The 24,095-nt window shown below is 35.8% G+C and overlaps 1 protein-coding gene across 3 annotated transcripts in view; it reads left to right on the plus strand.

Annotated features, from left to right (window-relative positions):
- The first annotated feature begins 686 nt into the window (after positions 1 to 686).
- LOC120069495 (protein CHROMATIN REMODELING 19) overlaps positions 687 to 24,095 on the plus strand; it is a 36,501-nt gene continuing 13,092 nt past the window's right edge. Inside the window, exons 1-9 of one of the 3 annotated variants that reach the window (XM_039021269.1) lie at positions 687 to 1,402; positions 6,970 to 7,087; positions 16,783 to 16,809; positions 18,143 to 18,183; positions 18,258 to 18,508; positions 18,594 to 18,774; positions 19,971 to 20,156; positions 20,308 to 20,481; positions 21,752 to 21,910. In XM_039021269.1, coding sequence (XP_038877197.1) covers positions 884 to 1,402; positions 6,970 to 7,087; positions 16,783 to 16,809; positions 18,143 to 18,183; positions 18,258 to 18,508; positions 18,594 to 18,774; positions 19,971 to 20,156; positions 20,308 to 20,481; positions 21,752 to 21,910 — 1,656 coding nt within the window. In that variant the 5' untranslated portion in view covers positions 687 to 883. The remainder of the gene's footprint in view (positions 1,403 to 6,969; positions 7,088 to 16,782; positions 16,810 to 18,142; positions 18,184 to 18,257; positions 18,509 to 18,593; positions 18,775 to 19,970; positions 20,157 to 20,307; positions 20,482 to 21,751; positions 21,911 to 24,095) is intronic. The other 2 variants (XM_039021266.1, XM_039021268.1) reach the window with 2 other exon arrangements.

Raw genomic sequence — 24,095 nt, forward strand, 5'->3', positions numbered from 1 at the left:
AAGGTAGATTGCACAGTCTCATCCCGTACAACTTAACCCATCTCGACTTGAAAAGAGTAAAGATGCAGGCGCATCTGGGTCGCATGTCTGATTGTGTTTAGATCTAGTTGAGCAAAGTAATTACGTGCGCATAGTGGATGCAATGCCCATTCTACAGGTTGAAACTTTCTTTTGAATCCGATCTTTCTCTTATATCTTTATATACCACAATTTTCTTTACTGTTTTATATTGTTTTATCATTGTTTTCCTACATTTCTTTACTTTCAAAGCACACTACAATCGAATCAATTTTCTTTGTCACTATTGGTTGCAAATTTAGAAGATGCCTTTCTTTATTGAAAACTGATTACTTGTGCTTCATTCTTTTGAGATTCAATAGTTGAACTTGCCCATTTTATATTACTTGTCAACGATGTATACTTGCACCTAAGGACTGTTTACTCCATTGCCCAACAAAAATTATTAGAACACTATGAATTGGTCACCAAGGTGATTGTCAGAGTTGGTTGTTGAAAGAGTTGGATCCCTAAACACCCACAAATTCTAAATAGTACTATATTAACCAAATATGATTAAAATAAAACTTACTCCCATTTGCTTACCACTTGCACCAAATATAGCTCATTCAACTCATTCTGAACGAGTTTCAAAAAGAAGAAAAAAAAACTCATTCTAAACGGGTGTTTCAAATATGTGAAACAAACCTCCCTTAAATGAAAATTGGAGCTCTATAAACGTGGTTAAAAAAAGAAAAAGAAAAAGCTTGTTTGTGAACTCTTTTGAACAGTGAACGCCGAACATCAGTCGTTCCTTTCGTCTTGTCTTTTCCATTTCTCACTGTCTTCCTCGCCGGAAAATTCTAGAAGGTTCTCCCCTCACAGCATGAAGCGCGTCTTCGAAGAAATTTCCGACGAAGAGTGGTCGAACCACTCCTTCAAGCCCTCTCGCGTCTTCAGCAAACCACAGACTGAACCTTCGATCCCTCCTCCGATTGAATCTTTCGCATACCGACCGCAGCAGCTCTATATTTCCGACGAGAGCAGTGACGATTGTTGCGTAGTCATGGAAAGTTCCAAGAATTTCGAGGAAAATTTGGAGGACGAGGATGTCGAGGTCGAGGGAGTGAAGTCCACCACGACGGTGAGTCGTGGCCGTCGGTTTGTGATCGATGATGAAGATGAAGACAGTGAGAGGGAATTGACCGAGGTTTGTGATGTAAAGTCGACGAGTGAGGAGGAGCAGGAGGAGGACAGGGAGGATGACGATGATGTCGTCGGTAAGGCTCTTCAGAAGTGTGCTAAATTATCTGATGAGTTGAAGAGAGAGCTGTACGGCTCTTCCGTCTCTGCCTGCGAACGATATTCAGAAGTGGAGTCTTCTTCTGTTAGGATAGTTACCCAGGTACTTCTCAATTTATAAGTGTTATGAAGGTTCGTTTTTATGAATTTGCATTTCTGTGTATCCCGTCTTCTTAGCATGGTAGGAAACGAGATAGATTGAACAACTCCATGTGTACAAGTGGTTATGAAGTCTAGGGTTAAGTTTTATTCAACAATTAGGAATGTGGACTTGGACTTCATCCTCCTGTTCATACAATATCTGCAGTGGACTAAAAATTATTACTTGCAGTTTTAGGACTCAATCGTTTTTGTACATTTCTTGGATTATGTGTTATGCTGTCCACATTTCTTCTTCAAAATATTATGAGTGAAATTTAATCTTTATACTGATTTTCTGCTGTTTTCTGTCATTAAACAATTAAGTGATTTGGTAATATTTTCTTCCTCTGGCCTGGCTTTCCTTTTCTGACATCTAATAAGATGAACTACAAGTCACAAAATTGATTGTCCTACACGTTTAGCTTTGTCGAAACTAATCATAAAGCACAACTCTGATATCTGATAAGTGGATGTAATCAATATCAAACCTTTTTAAATATCTGTTAAATGTGTATATTGTTTGTCCTTTTTGTCAAAAGAACTTCACGAGGAGAAGAAATGAAAGAAATAGAACAAGAACAAAGTCCATACAATTGGGCCGAAGACTTTGCAGGATAGAGCTTCAATTGTTGCCAGTTTTTTTGGTTTGGTAATAAATAATTTTATTGATGTGTCATGTGTGAAATTTACAAAATAGAGAAAAGCCCCTTGGAGATGGGAAGAGGTTTCCAATTTGTTTAAAGGGAAGCTATAGAAATTGAAGGAGGTTGACAATGTACACCAGGATACAACAAGGTAAATAACCTGATTGTAACACGTCTTGAAAGTATGTTTCTTATAGACAGCATTCTTTTATTTCTTTCCACCCAGAAGGACCCAAAAGAAAGACCTAAAAATGTGCAACCACAACAAAGCTGTATCCTTCTTAAAAGGGTGGCCGAAGAGAATGGTGGAGAGAAGGGTCTTCATGTCAAGGGGGAGGGCCAAACCCAATGTTTTAAAAAGCCCTCTTGGGCGTGCGCCTAGGCCCAAGGTGTAGGTCTTAGGCGCACGCCTTTTGTGACGCCTAGACCCCTTGGAAAAGCGAGGCTCACAAAATAAGGCACGCCTTAGGCGCACGCCTTTTGTGAAGCCCCAAGGATCAAAGCCCTGCACCTTGGGGCTTTTCAATTATTTTTAAAAAATAGTAATAATTAAGGATTTTCCTTCTTTATTAACTAAAAGGATCAAGTTTACCAAACCTAATTGTCAAATTTCTTGTGTTTTGAGTCCATTTTTCCATATTTTCACTTCAATTATATTCTCTTTTTTTAATGTAATATTTTTATATATAGTGCTGCTCACAAAAAAAAGCCCGCGCTTTTTTATGCGCCTTGCGCTTAGGCTTCAGAGGGCCATTGCGCCTTAATGAGCCTTGGGTATTTAAAAACACTGGCCAAACCTATAAAAGATCTTCGACATTTTACTCCAGATTTTCTGGTTTGAAGATTAATAGCGGTAAGTGCCAACTCTGGGGTAAATTGTAATACGAAAAAGGTGAGTAGTGATATGGTTGGATGTGAGGTGGGGTCGTTTCCTTCATCTTATCTTGGCCTTCCCTTAGGTCATAACTCCAAATGTCTAGCATTTTGGGATCTTGTGGTGAGTAAGATTAGAAAGACGTTGGCGTCTTTGATGAGGATTTTTTTTTCTTGGAAGGAGGCAGACTTATCGTGATAGTCTGGATTCCAACCTACTTTCTATCCCTCTTTAGGATCTCGGTGCCAGTTGTAAAACTTTGGAGAAGCTCATGAGGGATTTCCTTCAGGATGGGGGTGGAGGAGAGGAAAGGGGTGCACTTAGTAAAGTTGGAGATTGTTTGTGATGAAACCTATGACTTTGGGGGGTCGAGGGATTGGTAATGTGCGAGAGATCAACAAGGCCCTTTTGGCCATATGGTTATGCATCAGAAGTCTAGTTTCTTGTGGCATAAGGTTATCGTGAGTCAATTTGCGCTATCCTCTTTTGAGTGATCCTTTATTGCTTTCCCCCCCGACAGAATTAACTACTTTCATTGAGAAAGAATTAAAGAATACAAAGGTAGACAAAGAAAAAGCCCACAACAACAAATCCTCTACAAAAAAGGTTCAACTAAGTAATATGTTACCTAGGGAATAATTACAAAAAAAACTCCGAAGCCTAAAGTGAGACACGAAACCTCACTAAGGACCAAACTTCACTAGGGTCCTCCAAACCTTTGAATAATCTATTGTTTCTCTCACCTCAAATATCCCATAAGACAACACACACTCCAACAAACCACAAAAACTAGTCTCTCTTTGAAAGGTGGATGGAGGAGGAGCCCCTCGATCGTCGCACGAATATCCCTCTGGCTGACAATCTGAATATCAAACTCCTGCAAAAAGCATTTCCACATAGACCTTGCTAGCTGACAACCCCAAAACAGGTAATCCAGGTCTTCCTTTGGAGACCTTTGCCTTCCTCAGAGAGGATCCATTAACATGACCATCTTCCTAGCAAGCCTATCCAAGGTGTTCATTCGACCTTACAAAACTTACCATGTAAAGAACTTGATTTTCTTTAGTATATTAATCCTCCAAACCACTTCAAAGAGTGACTCACTACTAGGAGAGGGATCCAAAAGCAACTTGAAGAAAGACTTACATGAAAAGCCCTCAGTAGGATTGGGCTTCCAGACATGAACATCCCTCCTCCCCCCTAAAAACGCACTTCTAGCAAAGAAAGAAGAGAGAGAACCTCCATTGTCTCCCTATTGGATAAATGACGACGTTAACCAAAGAAAAAGGACACAAAGCTTCCTGACCAGACCAAAAGATCAGAGTCTAGATGATTTTTAAGGGAAGACAAATGATAAAGATGAAATGTAGAGCAGAGGGTGTTAATGTTGGGACAAATCACCCTTTATTGCCCTTTCTTTTCAATTATAAGAGAAGTCCTTTGTGCTTTTGTTTCTTGTACCCATGAGAATGGAGTCTTTGAAGGTTTCATGGTGGGAAAAGATAAAGTTCATGTTTCAAATTTTGCAATTTGCAGATGGTACACTTTTATTTTGCAAGTATGATGAAGCTATGTTGGATATTCTCATCCAAATATTGGGTTCTTTGAATGATGCTCCGGACTAAAGGTAAGTTGGGATAAATCAGCCTCATGTGGTGTTAATGTTGATGATAAAATTATGCTTTCTACCTCCTTCAAGCTGAAATGTAAAGCTGAAAAGCTATCGTTTATGTATTTTGGTTTGCCTCTTGGTGGATATCCAAAACGACTATCTTTTCGGCAGCCAATTATAGTTAAAGTTCATAAAAGCTAGACAAATGGGAGCGGTATAATCTTTGTGTAATGCTAGACAGATGGATATTCAAAACAACCATCTTTGTGTAATGCAGTCTTGGCAAAGTTACCTACCCATTATATGTCAATGTTCCTAATGACCTGTTCGGTGATTTCAGAATTGGAAGAATTATTTGCTCATTCTTCTAGGAAGGCCAAAAGGGAGTAAACTGAATCATTTTTTAAATTGGAATTCCACTTCAAAGTCTTTGCATGGTGGAGGTCTCGGCTTGGGAAACTTGGAAAACAGGAGCTTGGCTTTATTATTCAAATGGAGTTGGAGATTTATCAAGGAACCTGATGCTCTTTTGTGGAAAGTACCATAGAGCATTCATGGTGTTAGCACCTTTCAATGACATACATCAGGAAGGTATGGTTTGAGTTTTGGAAGCCCATGGATTAGCATTCAAAGATTTGGGGTAAGTTTGAATCACTTGCTGCACACAAGTTAGAAAATGGGAGGAATATTCACTTTTGGCTTGATGTTCTGGTGTCTTGATTCTTCATTCAAATTGCGTTTCCCTAAGCTATTTCATATAGCTTCACTCCCAAGTGGTAATATATTTGATCATTGGGATATAAAAACTTGTTCATGGGACTTTCTTTTTCGAAGACAGCTAAGCTATGAAGAAATTTCAAATTTTACAACCGTTATTGAGTAGTTTGGCTGACAAGCATTTATCTCAATCACCTAATTCTAGGCGATGGTCATTGGATTCTTTAGGGAAATTTACTGTTAGCTCCAGCTCCTTATCCAAACACTTGATTGCCTAATCCCCTCAAGACAAGGAGGTTTATCAGGCTCCATGGAAATCTGAGAGCCTTAAGCATATCAATATTCTGGTGTGGATAATTACTTTTGGAACCTTGAATTGTTCTACTACTCTGCAACATAAGCTCCTGGCGCACTACCTTTCTCCTTCTATTTGTCCATTATGTAAGGTAAACAGTGAAGATTTATGACATTTGTTTTTTGGTTGCTAGTTCTCTAGTTTGTGTTGGTGGCGTTTATTATCATATCTTTTTGTTTTTTTAATGAGAACAACGACTTCCATTGAGAAAAAAATGAAAGAATACACGGGCATACAAAAACGAAGCCCACAAAAAAGGGGAATCCCTCTCCAAGAAGGGACTCTAACCATAATATCTTAATCTCCATTGGGACTTTGGAAGCACTTTTTGGGGGAATTTCACTCAGATCTTGGTTGGCCCTATATTATCCTCTAAATCTCAAATATTATGGACTGGTCCAACGTAGTCAAGGCTCTGGTATCTGAGATTTGGCTTGAATATATGTTAGGTACTTAAGCACCTTGAAGAACCACACCCCAAAAGCTAACTATTGGTGTGGGAGAGCCAAACCACTTAAATACCACATTGGTCATCCCATTCTAACCAATGTGGGACAAAGGCATCCCATACTACCTTGGTTCCTAACAATACCCCATCCTCGGAAGCCGACGTTCTGGCGGCTACTCCAGCGGTACTTCACTCGGCCACACCCGGTCAGAACCCTCCGCCGGTTCCACTCTGGAACGTCGACAACTGGCTCTGATACCATTGTTAGGTACTTAAGCACCTTGGAGAACCACACCCCAAAAGCTAGCTATTGGGGTGGGAGAGCCAAGCCAGTTAAGTACCACATTGGTCATCCCATTCTAACCAATGTGGGACAAAGGCATCCCATACTACCTTGGTTCCTAACAATGTAATTAGAGGGGTTTTCATGAGAAATCGCTAGATTGGTCAGACCAGTTGGGCTCAGCATGTCTTCTTGCCTCATCATGTTGTTCCCAGTCTATAGCTTTTGCTAATTATTCCATTTAGCACATTTGTTTGAATTTGAATGCTTTCATTTCTTTGGTTTAACTTATGACTTTGTATTACTTGCATTATATCTTTGGTGACTTTGTTGATTTTGGTATATTGTATTTTTGAGCATTAGACTCTTTTCATTATATGAATGGAAAGTATTGTTTCCATTTAAAAAAGGTATAGTTACAATTTGTACTGTGTTTTCTGTTCTTACTATCAATAATCTTGGTCATTATTAATTTTTATTGTTTTCCTTTTCTATTGATTTATTATCCTAAAATTAAAAAGAGGAATTTTATTGCACAATTTGTTTATCCTTTGAGATAAAAATGCAATTTAATGAATTTTAATATCCTAATATAGGATGATATTAATGCGGCTTGTAAGGCTGAAGATTCTGATTTTGAGCCTGTTCTCAAGCCATATCAGCTGGTTGGCGTGAACTTTCTTCTTCTTTTGTATCAGAAGGGAGTTGGTGGAGGTGAATACTACTCTTATCATCATTTTGCGTCACACATAAATTTCTAGTAATTGCCATGGGTAACAACATCATGTTTACTTGTTTATCTGATTCTAATTTGACCATGCTCATTAGAAGCCGTCATCGTCCAACTGTGGGATCTTTGTGAAAGTGAATTACTGTTCTCTGATTTATTTACAGCTTAAATGACTATCAAATTTTGCTGTTCTATTTCTTGTAGATTTTGGTTTGTTACCACTGGATTCAACTGTTCAATTAATACAAAAAGTATTGTTAAGTTAACAAACGGGTAATTAATCAAACACTTTTATTTGGGACTTTTGGATGGATTGCTGATTAGAGAAACTGTCTTATGTAATCATTGGGTTTTTCTTATGATATCAAAATAAGTTGAAACTGTAGCAAAGAACTATAATTGCGGTAATATGAAGGGCTTAGTTTATGAAAGTTTTCAGGCTTGGACGACGAGGAGAGGTTTCAAAAGTATTCTCTTCTTTCTTTAATGCATGGGAATAAATGCAATGTATGTACGTCTCCAGGGGTACTTTTTTGTATGTTTTTGGTTTGTTCTTGCACTTCTTGTCCATTGTTCTGTTTGTTTCACTTCTTTTATAATTTTACATTATTTCACATAAAGTGAGTTCTTTGGTAAACCAGAAAGCTCCACCTTTTGTTCTGATAACCAATTCTCAGCGCTGGACTCTTTTATTTTTTATTATTTGACAAGAAATAAATTTTATTGATGTATGGAAGTTACAAAAGAAGGGCAAAAGCCCAAGCCAAATTTGTTGCAAAAGATTTCTCCAATTGGACAAAAAAGGAGAGAAACTATAGGGGTTATAAAGGGGGTTCATCTGCAGCAAGACAGCTAAGAAGACAATTTGTTTAAAAATGCTGTCAAAGGAGCTCCCTTCCTCAATGAAAAGTCGATGGTTTTGTTTGATCTATGTAGTCTACAAGAAATACCAAATTAGGTGCATCCATGAGAACTTTCTTCCTGGCTGTGAATGAATGGCCAGTAAGGGTGCAGTTAAGAAGGTTGTTGAATCATTAGGGTGGCCTGAATGGAAGTTTGGATGCTCACATTCTTTCATTTTTAATGGAAGTTTGAGGGTTCTTTTTTGGGTTGGGTGGGGGGGAAGATAACAAAACTTTGCATGATGAGATGAAAAGAATCTAATGTTTCAAAGTACATAAATCCCGAAGGAGGGTAAGAAAAAGAACACCGGGAGAACATTGATAGAGAAAATTAAGGAGCCCAAAATTACAAAGAAGTGATTTAATGAAAGTTCAATTAATCATTATAAAAAAAAAATCTTTCATTTTTCTCAATGAAAGTCGTTATTCTTATTAAAAAAAAATCATAAAAAAATATATTAGGGAGCTGAAGACCAGCAAAATGTGGAGAGAATCTCTTTCTAAAACCTTTATAGGTGCAAGCAAGAAAAAGGTTTTCCTGTGGTTGATTTGCAAATCAGACAGCTGTGGGGTCAAGGAAATGTGGGGTAGGCTGTAATTTGTCAAATGTGTTGGTGGCTTTGTGGCTTTACTTCCATAGAAGAACTTTAATGTTCTTAGGGTAACGATCCTTCCATATTGCTTCATCTACCATGTGATTGAAGATTTGAGACTGCTGCCAATGTCAAGCAGGAATGATTTTGTAGAGACATTTCCTTTCGAATCAATTTTTCAGTACCATTTGACTCTAGAATGTATTAATTGCATAGTTGCCAATATGCTAGAGTGTCTAGTCCATTCCTCTATTTCCTCCTTGTTTAAGTTTCTCATGTTTAGATTCCAACCACCATATTGGACACCTGTGTATTTTGTGGAGACATTTTTTCCGAAGATAATAAAGAGAAAAGGAGGGGGAGTTTTACTGCCGAAGGTTTCCTCCAACAGTCAGCAATGAAGCCAAAATGATGTATTTTCCCCCATTGCCAACTCTAGGATAACTCTATCTTGGATGACTCTCTGTTGCTTCAATGATGTAGGGTTTTAGCCTTTTCAGGCTTGGCTTTTATTTTGATTTTGTTAGACCTTTTTTCAGCTAGCTTTCCTTGTTTGTAAGCTTTAGCTCTTTTTTATTTTTTTCCTTTAATATAATTTAAAAGTTTACCTCATGTTAATTCTTATTTACCATGAGTTTATAAGGCTGGTTGTTTCTTATAAAAAAAAAAGAGTTTACAAGGCTGGTTTGTAGCCTCTAAACAGGGGTCCCTAGGTTGTATTGAGGCGTTATTTTCTTTCAATAAAAGATTGTGATCAAATCAAGAACTCTCAAGGATTGGTTTACACCATTCAATACAGATTTCCATGGCTTGCATGTAGAGGCAAAGTTTCTGTTATTCGGCGTAAAATTGATTGGGGATTTCCATATTTGCATCATTTACTTGTCTCCATAAAGCACATTTTCATGGTGTAGTATCTCCAGAAGATACGGGCCAAATGGAAACATCAAACTGGAAGAAACTGATAAAATCAAGCAAGGCTGTTGAGATTGCATTGCAACAAGTCAAATCCTCTAGGGAGTAATCTTTATGTAAAGAAAAAGCTAACTTTTTTTTTTTGGTACCTATAAATGTTTGGGCTAGCTTATGCGCACATTGACCAATCTTACGAGATAACCTGTTTTCTGCTTGACCTTACAACATTTGAGTGTCAAGGAATCTCGTAGGATATCAAATTCTAGGTAGGCGGTCACCATAGAGCCCTTTATCAAGTTCATTTTTCCCTATTTACCACTAGACCAATCCGTGATGGTTGGAAAAAGCTAACATAGGAAAAGGTAAGTATGCTCTCTCCTCTCTCCTCTCTCCTCTCTCTCCTTCGACAGTAGCTCTGGCTGTTTTGTTACCTTTCCTGATCAATATTTTTACATTCTGCATTCTTGTTTTATTACTGCTTTAATGGACGTCAAGAGTTGCAGTATTAATAATCATTACTTTTGCCTTAAAGGCAATTTTCCACTCATCTCTGGGTTGAATTTGGATACGATGGTAACCACTCTGAAGATTCACCTTAGAAAATATCCTAGTACCACCCAATCGATCAATTAAATAAGATAAACAAGGAATAGGAGTATATTTTAATGTAATTTCGTTGATAGATTTGCTGTCCACTCACTTTCTCCACGTGCCATCCTTTTTGGAAGATAATAAACCGGTACAACACATGGGCTAACACTCAATTGTATGTGCCCTTTTTCTAGGACTTCTGGATGTGTTGTTGAAGGACTTCATACTTCTTTGGGCTCATTTTGTAATGAGGTAAATTGGTAAAGTGGAGGTTGGTATGAAGTCAAATTGTTGCTGTATATCTCTTAGAGAAGGGTGTGCTCAGATTTCTTGTTAAACATGGAAAACTCTGCAACATTTCCCCAGCAAAGGGGTCAAGTTGTTCCTCAAGGTCTGTCATTAGTCAGCAAAATAGCCCAAATTTCGTTGCCAATGTTTTGGCTAAATTCCTTGGGTACCATTACAGTGAATAGGTTAGAAGAATCTTCAGTTTTGGGTTTCTTTGTGGTGGTGGTGAGTGGCATGAGTACTGTTTTCTTGCCCATCCAAAGTAACTCAGTTATTCTCTCGCCTCTCATGTTGGGCTTGAACATTATATTTCCACGGTCGGCCCAAAAAAACATGGCTCGCATCTATGTCAAGGATATCACAAATAATTTGATTGAAGAAACTTGTGCATGCCTCTTGGTCTCTTTTGTGAGACAAGTGGGTGGTTCGAACTTTTCTACAATAGCTCCACCAAGGCCTTGAATTTCCGGTCCTTGTATCTATAATGATTCATCTACAGAACATCCTTTTTCTGGCTTTGTGTGGTCTTCAGTGAGATGATTTCTTTGGTTCATCCGCTTCAAATATTTTTTTGTGCTTCTTGTCGTTGCCTTTGTGGATTTCAATTGGTTTGTAAGTTCTTTTTCGGAGAAGGATTTCTGGCCAGGTTTTTCTAGTTGTGGTACAAGTCGGCTGTTGTGGTTTCTTTTCAAGGGTTCTCTGGGAGTTGGGCTTTGGTTTATTTGGTCTTTCTTGTTTCTTGGCTGTTCTCGTTTTATTGTATTTGTTTTAAGATCTTGTTATTTCTTTTTCTTTCACATCCTTTGGGAATTTGTATCTTTTGAACATTTTCTTTTCATTATATCACTGAGAAGTTTCTTGTTAAAAAAAGGTAAAAGAAAAAAAAACTCCACTAGCTTGCTCTTTTGTACAATTTTTTTTGTAGAAATTTTCACAGATAGAAAAAATGTTAAATTATTTATAGAAATAGTAAAAAAAACACTGATAGACATTGATAGACTTTTAGCATCTATCAGTGATAGAAACTGATGGAAGTCTATCATTGATAGAGGTTGGTAGAAGTCTATCCGTGTCTATCAGTGATAGAAACTGATAGAAGTCTAAAATGATTAAATTTTGCTATTTTATGTAAATAGTTTCCCGTGTTTTTCTATTTTTGAAAATCCCCCATTTTTTCCTTGTCAATTAAACAGTTGTTTCTAAGATTTTATTCTTTTCCAGCTAGAATCATGGAGTTAAGAAAAGGAACTTCAATTAGTTAACTCTAATAGTCTTTTAATCTGCAAATATAGGTTACTTTACTACAATGGTCTTGGCACATGATAGTCAACTGATCTTTTTATTATATATAAGGTGGAGCGAACCTGTCATAGGGAGGTCGATGTGCTGTTTCAGTTTTTGGTTGCTTTCAGCATTGCTATATGTAAAACTTTTGTGTTACTATATTCTCAACGTATACTTTCAGCTCATTCTTGCAAATTTGCAATTATCTACAGTGATATCAAACATTATTGATCCAAATTCCAATGAAGTTTCTAATGGGAATCCGTTTGATAGAAATTAGTTATGAAGTTAACATGAACTCTTCGGGATATCAGTATCTTGAATAGGTTAAAGTAAAAACAAATTATAGTAGCACCAATTGAGATTTGCATATACCTTTTCTAGATTCCTGTAAATGAAAAAGACACACATACACATGACGTCATGCTATCTGCATGTATTTGCTGGATTTTACATGTGGATGTAAGATTTGACTTGAAATGGTAGTTGAGGTTATTAAATATTTTGAATTCAAGTAGTGAATTTTCAGCTCAATTCAACTTTTCAAGTAATAACCAATTGACTTAGTGTCAATTGATCTGTTGTTGCAATAGATTTGCTTTGAAGATTGGTGTGAAATACATTTTGAGACAGTTTCATGCCTTGCCCTGCATCAATAGTGGGATATTTCATTCATCTCTCGTATAGGAGTCTGGATTCTGTAGTGAGCTGAACAGAAAGGTAGGGTTTGCAGATCATGCAACATAGTTTTGCAAGGAGCCATGGACTGGCAGAAAAGATAGGATTTATTTGCTTCTAGTTCTCTTTCCTGACAAGCTACTAGCTTGCTGAAGTTTGAAGAATGAAAGTCTCTTGTGTCAGTTATATATTGAAGCCATCAGGTGCAATTATCTTAAGGTATATTGTCTATATAATCTCCATATGTTTTTACCTGACAAATTACACAGTAGTAAAAACAAGTTTTAGTTTACCCACCATAGGTACATCGTCAAAAGAAGGTTTAAGCACTTTTAGTTATGGCAAATGTTTAACTATCTTTTTCAATGTCATAGGTGATTTGAAAGATGGTCATTTTTATCTGTGCCTATGTACTTATTTTGAGAGAAATATTTGCTTCTAATAGTTGGGAAAATTTTTCATGAGTTTTGCTGAAAATGATAATTGCTTTCTTATTTCTTTGAAAAGGAAAAAGTTTCTTAAATAAAAGAAACACCCATTTCCAGGAAGGAAAAACACAATCAGCAAAAACAAAATAAATACAAAGAATAAAACAATAAAAAAGGAAATCGACTTCGATGTTGAAGTTCTTTTGATATTGGTTGGTAGAAAAAATAGTATTCTAACTTTTTTTGATCTATAATTTTTTTTTGAAAAGGAAACAAGTCTCTTTATTCATTAAGAAAATGAAGTGAGACTAATGGACTCACTTTCCTTGGGATATTTTTTGTGATTCTGAAAAGTAGTTGACTTTCTGGACGTGTGAATTCTCAACCATTTTGTTGCTTTCTGGTTTGTGGGTTTTCATTGATTATCCGAGACGATATCGTGTTTGGAATTGGAATGAAGACTAGATTTTTTACTATTGGACTGGAACTGTTTACCTATCAATATTGCTTCTTTTTACTACTTTGAGTTACGGGCAGAGTTTCTTTTTATAACTACTGTTCTTTTGCTAGCCTTTAGCTCAACAATAATATTTGTAGTATTATTCAAATTCTGCTTGTAAGTTTGTTTTATTTTTCATCCAAAATTAAGGACATAAGTGTTCAATCAAACAAGTTTGCTTTTTTGGTGACTACTCTATTATTGGTTTCCAATTTCTAATTCTTAGGGCAATTCTTTTAGGATTGATGTCCGGTATCCTACCAAATGCTAGTCCAGACATAGAGGACAACATGTATTTGATAGTTTGATGCAATCAAGCATCAAAGGAAGATCAAAGGATAATTTATTTCGATTGATTAATACATCCATGGAGAAGCACAATTGACAGACATTGTTCTACTTCTACTTTTATCAACCCCCGCCACACCTTCAACCCTTCCAATCTTCATTCCCTTTTGCATTCCGCTGCATTCCGTCCTTACCCTGTCACCTTCGTTCTCCCTCGATCCTTTCGACCCGCCTCCTTACTGAACCTTAGTTTCGTCAAAGATAGCTCACAATTCTTTGAGGCCTCTTCGTTCCTCACAGAAGTTTAAGCATTCAAAATTCTCTCTTCCACATTCAAAGATCCAGTTTATTAGGGGTGTTCCTTGTTGTTCTCCAAAAAGTCCCTTTATTTATAATGACTCTGGTGATGATGATGATTCAGTATTTAGTGTGAGTAGAAAAGGTTGATACACCACTTGAAATTCAACAAATCTTCCATTTTTTTTTTTCCTACTTTCGAAATAACTGAGTTGAATGAATTTTTTACCATAAAATGAAATCTCCTTAGTCTCCTTTTTTATATTTTTTTTTATAAATTATTATTGATCAATAATAATAATGTTACTTATTTTAATTTGATATACACAATAATCTTACTTTGATTAAGATTTGTATTCTTCTTTTTCTAATAAAATTTAGCAATCCAATTTTTGAAATTGTATTCAGATAGGTATACAAAAGGCTGGTATGTTTCTGCGTGCACAAAAAATATTTAGACACGTTTGGAAGAATAGGCGGGCATTTCCATCCATTTCTATAGAGCAAAGGGGAAGTTCGTAGAGCTTTCTCGACGTTTTAGAGGGGAGATGGGGCTTTTATCCCAAACATCTCCTTACTGCACACACAAACAAAAAACAGAACACAGTGCTTAATAGGGAAAACTAAGGCCTTACCTTTATATACAAAGGGTACTCCAGGGCTTTACTAATAGTTTCGAAAGTCAAGGGGCTTGAAAGCTTACCTTATTATTATGATAATTAGGAAAATGGGAAAGGTGCTGCTTTGGAATGTGGCCTGGGTCTGTGACATCAGATAGCTAGCAATCGAAGAATGAGGATGAAACAATAGCTGGGCCAATAGCAGCTACAGTGGCTGCAATAGCTATAACAAAAATTGAGAAAATATTCTCTTTTAATTGGTGACTCCTCCTCTCTTCTAGAATGCTATTAGGCGTTTTGGTTTTGCTTCTCTTTAAGAAGCACACCGGGCTTTTGTCGGAATAGGCAAGCGGTGTGCTTTATAGAAAGAACCGGACAATGGGAAGCCTTCGTCAAGTAATGGGAAGCGGGCTAGTCCCTGATAAAGCCTTGCCAACTTTAATAAATAGTTGTGGATCTCATTTTTGATAAACCTTCCGGGGCTTTTTTCCCTATTTATTGATAGTTGGATACTCCCTTGCTGTCCTAACCGAACTAGGCTCCATATGATTTTGCACTTCTCGACAAATATAATCTGTTTTGTTATTCTAAGTGGTTATTCTATTCTTGGTAATGAAGAACTTGTTATTCTTAACTCTTGGGTGCCTATGAAACTAGGAATCTTTTTTATAGTAAGATGGCAGGCAAAGTCTAGCAGCATATTCTAAAAGTTACCACAACGACATACAAACTCTTCTTCCAGACCCATTTGATCATCTAGCTGCTGTTATTTAGGTGGTATCCGGAGATCGAATTCCTCTCGGGAACACACGAAAGAAAGATATGAACTGGGTAAATAGAAATGGAAAAGAGATGTTTCCAATTCATTCAAATCCGAAGCTTTTTCTACATCCATATGATCTACTAAAGTCGATCGGTATTGCCCATATAATGAAAGCAGATCTTGGTCCATAGAGTCCCAAGAAGGTAAGAACTCCAACCTGTCCGATGCTTCTTCGGCCAAATACAATATATAAGTGGAACCTGTACTATGAGCAAGCTGTTCGGTGGTTCCAACTTCCGAGGAGACTTTTTCTGTTGTACATTATGGTGAAGCCTTTGCAAATTTGTTTCAAAGGATAGAAGAGAGGAAGGATGTCCAAATTCCTTCTGTATGGCCTTCTCTATCTCCTTCAATATCATCCTATCTTTCTTCAGAGTCATAATCTATTTCAGAAGTCAAAAAGGGAGAGTTTTCTTAATCTAATTTTCATTAATTACTTGTGGAGTCCAAGGAATTGGTTGGTCTTTTGTGGAATATTTTGGTAATCCATGAGACATTTTGTTTATGAGGGTTGAATTTAAGTTGTCGGTATTAGAAACTTTTAAAAAAGGTTTCTTCTTTTCATAGAAGTTTCTGACTTATCGCAAGAAGATTTGTTGGGTTTCTTATGTCTCTGTTCTGAATGATTATAAGGGGAGAAGATTTTTGTGGCCTGATTATAGTGTTAAACTTTGGTGCATTGAAGGTGATTTTATTATTACTCATTGGGCTAGTGTATCTTGGTACTGCGGTTGTATTTTTCATTGCAAAGGATAGGTTTCAAGGTTGGGCTGACTTTGTATGCATCTCCAAACTCAGAAAGATTAAACTATAAAGGCTTGGTATGCAGAATTTGAAGTATCAAGGATAAATAACGGAGCACTTGTTTGTAAAAACTCTATCATGGATTGCCTCTTTTAAACAAATGCTGAAAGATGGGAAAGGTCTGGTTTTTCTGATTTTATCGGGTAATAGAGTGACTTTGCAATCTGTTTGTTGAAGTTGGAGTTTGGATTCTTCTGAAAATTTTCTGTTAGCTCCCTCTCCAAGTTCTTGGCTGCCTTTGTTTTTATGGATATGTTTGTTTATAAGGCATTGTGTACTTCCAAGTGCACTAGTCGAGTTGGTTTCTCTATATGATTTTGGCTTATGGTCGCTTAATTGCTACTCCAATCTTTAGTGAAAGCTTCTCTCCGAATGCATGTCTTCCTATGTTTGTCCTCTTTGCATGGTTGTTTGTTCTCCAATATTTGTCCTCCCCACTGCCTCTTTTCATTTTATCAATGAAAGGTCTTGTTTCCTTTTTAGATAAAAAATCTAGTAGGTGTCTGGTGTTTGTTCAAAGTCAATTTGTTCTGCTATGGGTTGTATTTGGTTGTATTTGCTTTATTTTACTTGATTAGCAATGTTATGGGTTATACTTGGTTGTATTTGCTTTATTTTTGCTTCATTTTGTTTCTTTGTATTTTGAATATTAGTCTCTTTTCTTTTCAGCAATGAAAAGCCTCTATTCCTTAAAAGGTATCAATTTATTCGTATACAGTTAAACATACAATCAAGCATCATACAATTTTTTAACCTAACTGAGAGCAGAACTACAGACATCTGATAGTGAATCCAAAAATATCTCTTGTATGAACAACTGAGAGTAAAGAGTTTGAATGGTAAAATAGAAGAGGAAATTTAGGGAGAAACCTTACTTGTAATTGAGAATGAGATGGTTTGGGACTAACCTAGAGGTTTATGGAGATTGTCGGGCCTACAATTTTATAATTTGAATTCCATATGGATTCCCTATTTATCTTTCCTATTTTTAATTATTTTATGTTAAAATTTGATATCATTCTTCTTCTTCTTCTTATTATTATTTATTTGTTAATTATTTTAATAATTTAATAAATAATGCTAAACTTAAACTAATTATTTAACTTTGAAATTACTACTTTATTTATGGCAAATTCAACAACGAAAAAACTTAATTCATTATCCTAAATTTAAATAAAAAGTTACAAAAATACGGACTGTTACCATGATAATTCATTGATATTGTTTTCTAACCATTTTTTCACTCGCTAAATCAAAATGCATAGAGTATGTGGATGAATTATCGCTCTTTTTGGATCTGACTCTAATTCTTTGGAAGAATATTCAAATTTTAATCTCTTGCTAATTTTTCAGTCTTCTAAGAGAAGAATACGGTGCTTGTTATTAAGTGTTGCAAAATGCTTACTGGTTTAGGCCTTAACTTCGCCTGTTAGCAGAATTGTAGACGTGTTCATCATTTTCTATTATTCCAATATCAATCTTGATGCAACCACATCAAGTAAAAACTCTCCCAGAACCAGCAGGAGAGTATTTTATTATGATTGACTACGTATGCAAACATGGGGATATGATTCAATAAGTATGCAAACACAAGGGGCTAACCCTCAATTTTCTTTTGAGTTCAACAATATATAGGTTGGGGGATTCAAACGTTTAACCTCTTGGTCAATGGTACATGCTTTGTGCCTGTTGGGCAATACACAATTTGACAGGGGTTAAACCCTCTATTTATAGAAGATTAGTGGCTAACCTCATCAAGCAAAAATGAAAGATGACAAATGGGCATACAAAATTATAGCTGAACTAAACCTTTTAATGAACATTGAACAGCATGACCTGTTAATTTCTGTAGTATAACTTCACATTTTTTTTTATTCCTGGTACTGGAAACTGAGCTTGCTGTAATTTTAAAAGTCCATTCATGTTGTCATAATGAGTTTAGGAAATAACTCCTACAGTTGTATTTTACGATTGCTGAGTTTGTTACATGGATTAGCTCTAATATCATGTAATTTCCTCAATATTGCAGCTATACTTGCAGATGAGATGGGTCTGGGGAAGACAATACAAGTCAGTACTGAATATTTCTGTTAGCAGTTGTCATTTTAATGCCATTACTTCTTCTTAAATCCTTCTGATGACAGGCTATTACATATCTCGTGATGTTGAAATATTTGAACAATGATTCGGGGCCTCATCTAATTGTATGCCCTGCATCTGTTCTGGAGAATTGGGAAAGAGAACTCAAAAAGTGGTGCCCATCCTTTTCTATACTCCTCTATCATGGGGCTGCCCGGTCGGCATATGCAAAGGAATTGAATTCTCTGGCCAAGTCAGGGTTTCCTCCTCCATTTAATGTTCTTCTTGTTTGTTATTCTGTATTTGAGAGACACAGGTTGGTATTTTTTTCCCCTATTTATTTAATTTAATTTTTGTTATGTGGGTTTGTATTAGTCCTTATCATGAATGGTCTTCTGCAGTTCCCAGCAGAAAGATGAACGTAAAATTCTGAAACGCTGGCAGTGGAGCTGTGTTCTTATGGATGAGGCTCATGCCTTGAAAGATAGAAACAGCTATCGGTGGAAAAATTTAATGTCTCTTGCACGTAATGCGAAGCAACGATTAATGTTGACAGGAACGCCACTTCAAAATGACTTGCATGTACTAATCCTTATCAATTTTGTTATTACATGACCATTTTTTTAATCATGCAACAGAAGATCAACTAATAATTTTATTCATTCTATGATTTTCTTTTTCTTTCTGTTTTCTAGTATGTTGAACATAAAAAAGCTAGAAATATGTTGAAGTGTGGTAAGCATTTATCAATTGTCTTTTGAGGTCTTAAATGGCTTTGATAATGTTGAAACTCTGTGGTTTGCTAAATGTTTTTACAGATATTTACAAACATTTCTATGCCATGCAAAATAAAAAAATGTATTAGAAGTATTAGCTGCAGCATTCATCATAAGTACCAATTATGGCTTGAATCATTTTTGGTAGGAATACCTCCATTTGTTAAAAAAAAAAAAGTGTAATCATTCTAGTTGTAGTACCTTATCTCCAAGCTTAATCATTTCATGATCAAGTTATCTTTCTTCAAACAATATGGTGGATCTAGAATTTGAAACCTGATTCAGGTAGGATTATAGTAATTTAGACGAACTCCCTATTTATAAGGGATAAATACTGAAATGAGAAATTGTTTTTTTTTTTTTTTTTTAATTTTTTTTAATTTTTAATTTAGACGAACTCCCTATTCATGTATTCCACTCATATTGATTAATGGTAAAGTTGTTTGATTCTTGGATTATTTTATTTTATTTTTTTAAACAAGAAACAATTTTTCATTTGTATATTTATCCCTTATAAATGGGGAGTTCGTCTCATGTATTTCACTCATTTTGATTGATAGTAAAGTTGTTTGATTCTTGGAAATTTCACTCCTTAAATCCCTTAGAATACACCAATTTGGTATTAGGGCGCCCACTTGAGCCAACATTGATTGTTGTTGATGGAAAACCAGAAAACTCTTGGTTACGCCGATGGTATGAGGTAGTTAAAGCTATGCTTGTTACCAGACAACACATCCTTAATTAGGAGAACTCTTTTGATTCAAGAAGAAAATACCTGATGAAATTAGATTAGTTCAGAGTTCGTTTTCTTTTTTGGATTTATGTTGCTATGGGCTAGTAAAGTGTCTTTGTTTTTTTTTGTTTTTCTTTTCTTTATTATCCAAAGAATATTATCACGTATATGATTTGTGGTCTATCTCATAGTGTGCCTGCAATTTTGAGTGATTACTGTCTTAATCGGCACGATTATTTTATTGCTCATCTGATAAAATTTTGGTCCAGGAGCTGTGGTCACTGTTGGAGTTTATGATGCCCAATCTTTTTGCTACCGAGGATGTGGACTTGAAAAAACTATTAACAGCTGAGAATAATTCTTTGATTAACCATATGAAATTCATTTTGGGTCCGTTTATTTTGAGACGGTTAAAATCTGATGTTATGCAGCAACTTGTTCCAAAGATACAGCAGGTAGGTCGGAACTTCTTTTTCTATTATTATGGCTGTCTCCTTTCAACTTTGCTGCACTTCTTTTTTTGTTGGTACTTTTAAGTTTTAATATTCTTCCTTACAATTTTTTAATGATATTTTATATTTCCTTAACACTGAAAGTTTGCTGCAGGTTCGATATGTTGCAATGGAAAAGCAACAAGAAGATGCCTACAAGGATGCCATTGAAGATTATCGAAATGCTTCACGTGGTCGCATTGGTGGAAATGCCAATACCAATTCAGATAATATATGCAGTGTTCTTCCCCGTCGTCAGATATCAAATTATTTTGTTCAGTTTCGCAAGGTGTGTGAGACATTTTCTGCTTTTATTTAAGTATGCATAAGCTTGTGCTGTGTTGACTCAATTGACTCCAGGAGAAACAGTTTTGTTACATATTTGGTCCTTTGTAGTAACATGGCGATGAATTATATTTAGAAAATTGCAGGATAATAAGTATTTACTAATCAAATTGACGACCTCTGATTAAGAAGAAAGAAAGGAAGATATTCATTTAGCATATTTACGAATTTAAACCCAACCACATAATTTGACTGTCAACTTTTATAGTAGAACTTACAGTCTTTTGTAAGTGGTTTTTTTAAGCAAAAAATATTACTATGATTGTAGACCTTGCATGTACATAATTGAAATGTATCATTTCCAAATATGAACTCCTATAACGAATATTTCTATTTTGGTAATAAGTTCAATGATCATAAGAATTTTGTACAGAACGATAAAATACCAACCTATACAAAAGTTAAGATGGGCCAAACTGATAGGAATGGTATTGAAGTGTTAGAGGGATGTTAAAGGTATATTAGTAATTAGTGGGGGGAGTTGGTTATGGAATTTAGTTATAAATAGAGATAAGGAGAATAGGGAAGGGGGCAATATTTTGGATTATGAATTAGGGATCAGTATCATCACGATTGGGAGGTTCCAAGTACCTCGAACACCTAGTTTATCTTATAATTTTGTTACCATTTATTTTTCAATATATTCGAGTTCTATCACAAACCTTTATTATTAGGCTAATGTTATCATTTTGTTCCCCGAGAGAGAGTAATGGAAGGAAAATATTTGCTTTAGCAGACAGAATCTCATTGCAACTTTCTGTCAAGACATGCACGATTATCATGCCTTGTGTCTACAAACTCAGAAATGTGATTTATGTTGCTATCACAGAAAATTAAGATCATTTGTTCATCATCGGCTCATCACTTGACCTTTTTTTATCCTAATAAAAAAATTCAATTTGTTCTTGGAAAGGATTTGAAAGTTTGCTTATTGCATATAATGAAATAAGGAGAGGGTGGATTTGAGGACTGCAAACCTTGAGCTTTGACAAATTACATCTTTTTGTAGATAATGAAATAGGGTGAAAATGCTAACTGATTAGGATCTTCTGTCTCAATGGGAAGTGAAACTTTACTTCTTTAATTACATGTTACTGTTGATATGGTCTTTTGGTCATATAAGTATCCCCAGTGTAATCTTTTGATGTGTAATCTGTACAAATGTTTATTTATATTTCCGTGACTTTTCCTTTATCTTCTATTTCTTGTTTCAGATTGCTAATCATCCTTTACTAGTACGGCGCATTTACAAAGACGAGGATGTTGTTCGTTTTGCTAAAAAGTTACACCCTTTAGGTGCATTTGGCTTTGAATGTACCGTGGAAAGGGTAGCTGAGGAACTTAAAAGTTATAGTGATTTTTCCATTCACCGGGTACTTATTTTATTAGCTCTAATTACTTTTATATAATTTGCTTTTAGATATCTACTGTCTAAATCCATATCTTCTTTTCTATTTGAAGTTATTATGATGACTGAATTGATATGTTATTTGTTGCTTTCTTTCTCTTTCACGAGGACATTATGCATGATATATTGTATTGGACTATATAGCCGGCATAACTACACATAATAATGGTCAAGCAGTATTTTTTTTTGTTTCTTTCCAAATTTAGTCTACCCGAAAGACTAATTTTACTTGGAACAGTACTATGATGGTCCATACCTTTATTTATTTATTTATTTTTATCTTTTTTTTGTTGGATGAAAAGATTGCGTCCTACAAGTGAGCAAGGCCATTAAAGAACAAATACTAAAAACGTGGAGATCGTACAATATTTTTTCTTCAAAGAAACCAGAAATATGAAAACATAAACTAGGGCATACAAAACAAGTCCACAAAAGAGGAATTCCAATCTAAAAGAATAAAACCAAGTTGATAGTTACAAAATATCTGATGAACAAACATCCACAAGGAGATATTGATAAAATTAACAACCTCTCAAGGTCTCTTGTAACGACCGAATCCTTACATATTATGGTCCGACCGCTACGACATGCATGCTTAGACTTTTCTATTATGAGATGAGTTTTGGTAAAAATCTCAAAAGAATATATCTAAGATTTTATTAATTAGGTAGAAAACTATATAAAAAGTTTATTTTACAAAACACCAGGATCCATAAAATATTAGCGTAGTGATACAAAAATGCATATGCCTATAATAGTGAGTTTGATGGTTGGTCATTTGAGCGACGTCTAGTTCTGCCACCTACGCAGTGTCCTTACCTACAAAATCTGTAAAAATAGGATGAGTATATAATATACCCAGTAAGTAGTTCTCACAGAAGGTAGTGACCAAATGCACAATCACATGTAACATGTTCTGAAAACATATGATTGGGACCGAAAACATATAATAACATGCAGTGGTCGGTTATACTTCTAATGTAAATTTCTCCGCCCTGATAGGAAGATGAGGACTTAGGCGGAAACTAACCCATCAGATGATTAGCGGGTCATGCAGTCAGTAGGGCCAGAGTCGCATCCAACATCGCTAACGTAAATTTCTCCGCTTTGATAGGAAGATGAGGACTTAGGCAGAAACTAGCCCATCTGATGATTAGCGGGTTATGCAGTCAGTAGGGTCAGAGTCGCATCCAACACCAACCGTTAACATAACGTAAGATTGGACTAGAGGGGTACAACCATACATACCTTGTTAGTCCCTAGCATAATCTTGACATAGAATTGGGTCTAGAGGGGTACAACCATACATGTCCTGCTAGCCCTAGAAGCATAACCTTTATCTAATTAAAATTTAATCTTATGAACAAACATAATGCATGGGGTCCCTTGTTGATAAACGTATTTTAAACATGTAATGCAACATAACAATCACATAATTATGCAACATATTAAAGGTACACTATCATGAAACACTGGTGAGATAACTACTTACCTTGACTGCGATCCTAATTATTCCTTATTATTCCTTATGGTTTGATCAGTAGAGCTTTCCCTCTTAAACTAGAAGGAAATTTGGGCAGCACCTCACCGGAGCTTTATCTCTTCTAACCTCACAGAACTTCCTCACTCACACGATTCTTTGTTACTAAGATTTGTTTGAGAATGGGTTAAATTTTCAGACAGAGGGTCATATTTACAGTGGTTTTCAGCTCTTCTCAGTGTGACAACTCATCCTATAAATGTCTTCTTTAAAATTACTAGGGTTTAAGAATTTCTCTTAATAAGACACCTAATTTTTGGCTTACGTTTGCCCTTACGTCATCAACCTTTGTTTGTATTCAATTTTAGGGTTCTCCATGTATAATCTATAAGATCCTGTGGGCAACAACACATGAATCACGCTTGCAATCTCGTCAATAGTCTTCGCTAGTCTCTGTTCTCCGCTTATCGATTGAACTTCTCTCCTCTTTCAAGCTTTCTCGTTCCGGGAACTTCTCTCCATTTCTCTTCAATCTCGTCTCTCTTCTTCGCCTTCGCTTCTCAGAATCTCGTTCCAATTTGCTCTTCATTCGCTCTCTCTGTTCTCAATCTCGCGCTCTCCACACTTTTCGTATAAATCTCGTTTCACTTTTTTCTCTTTTTCATCTGCT

This window comes from Benincasa hispida, unplaced genomic scaffold (genome assembly GCF_009727055.1).
Source record: "Benincasa hispida cultivar B227 unplaced genomic scaffold, ASM972705v1 Contig446, whole genome shotgun sequence".
Classification (NCBI taxonomy): Eukaryota; Viridiplantae; Streptophyta; class Magnoliopsida; order Cucurbitales; family Cucurbitaceae; genus Benincasa; species Benincasa hispida.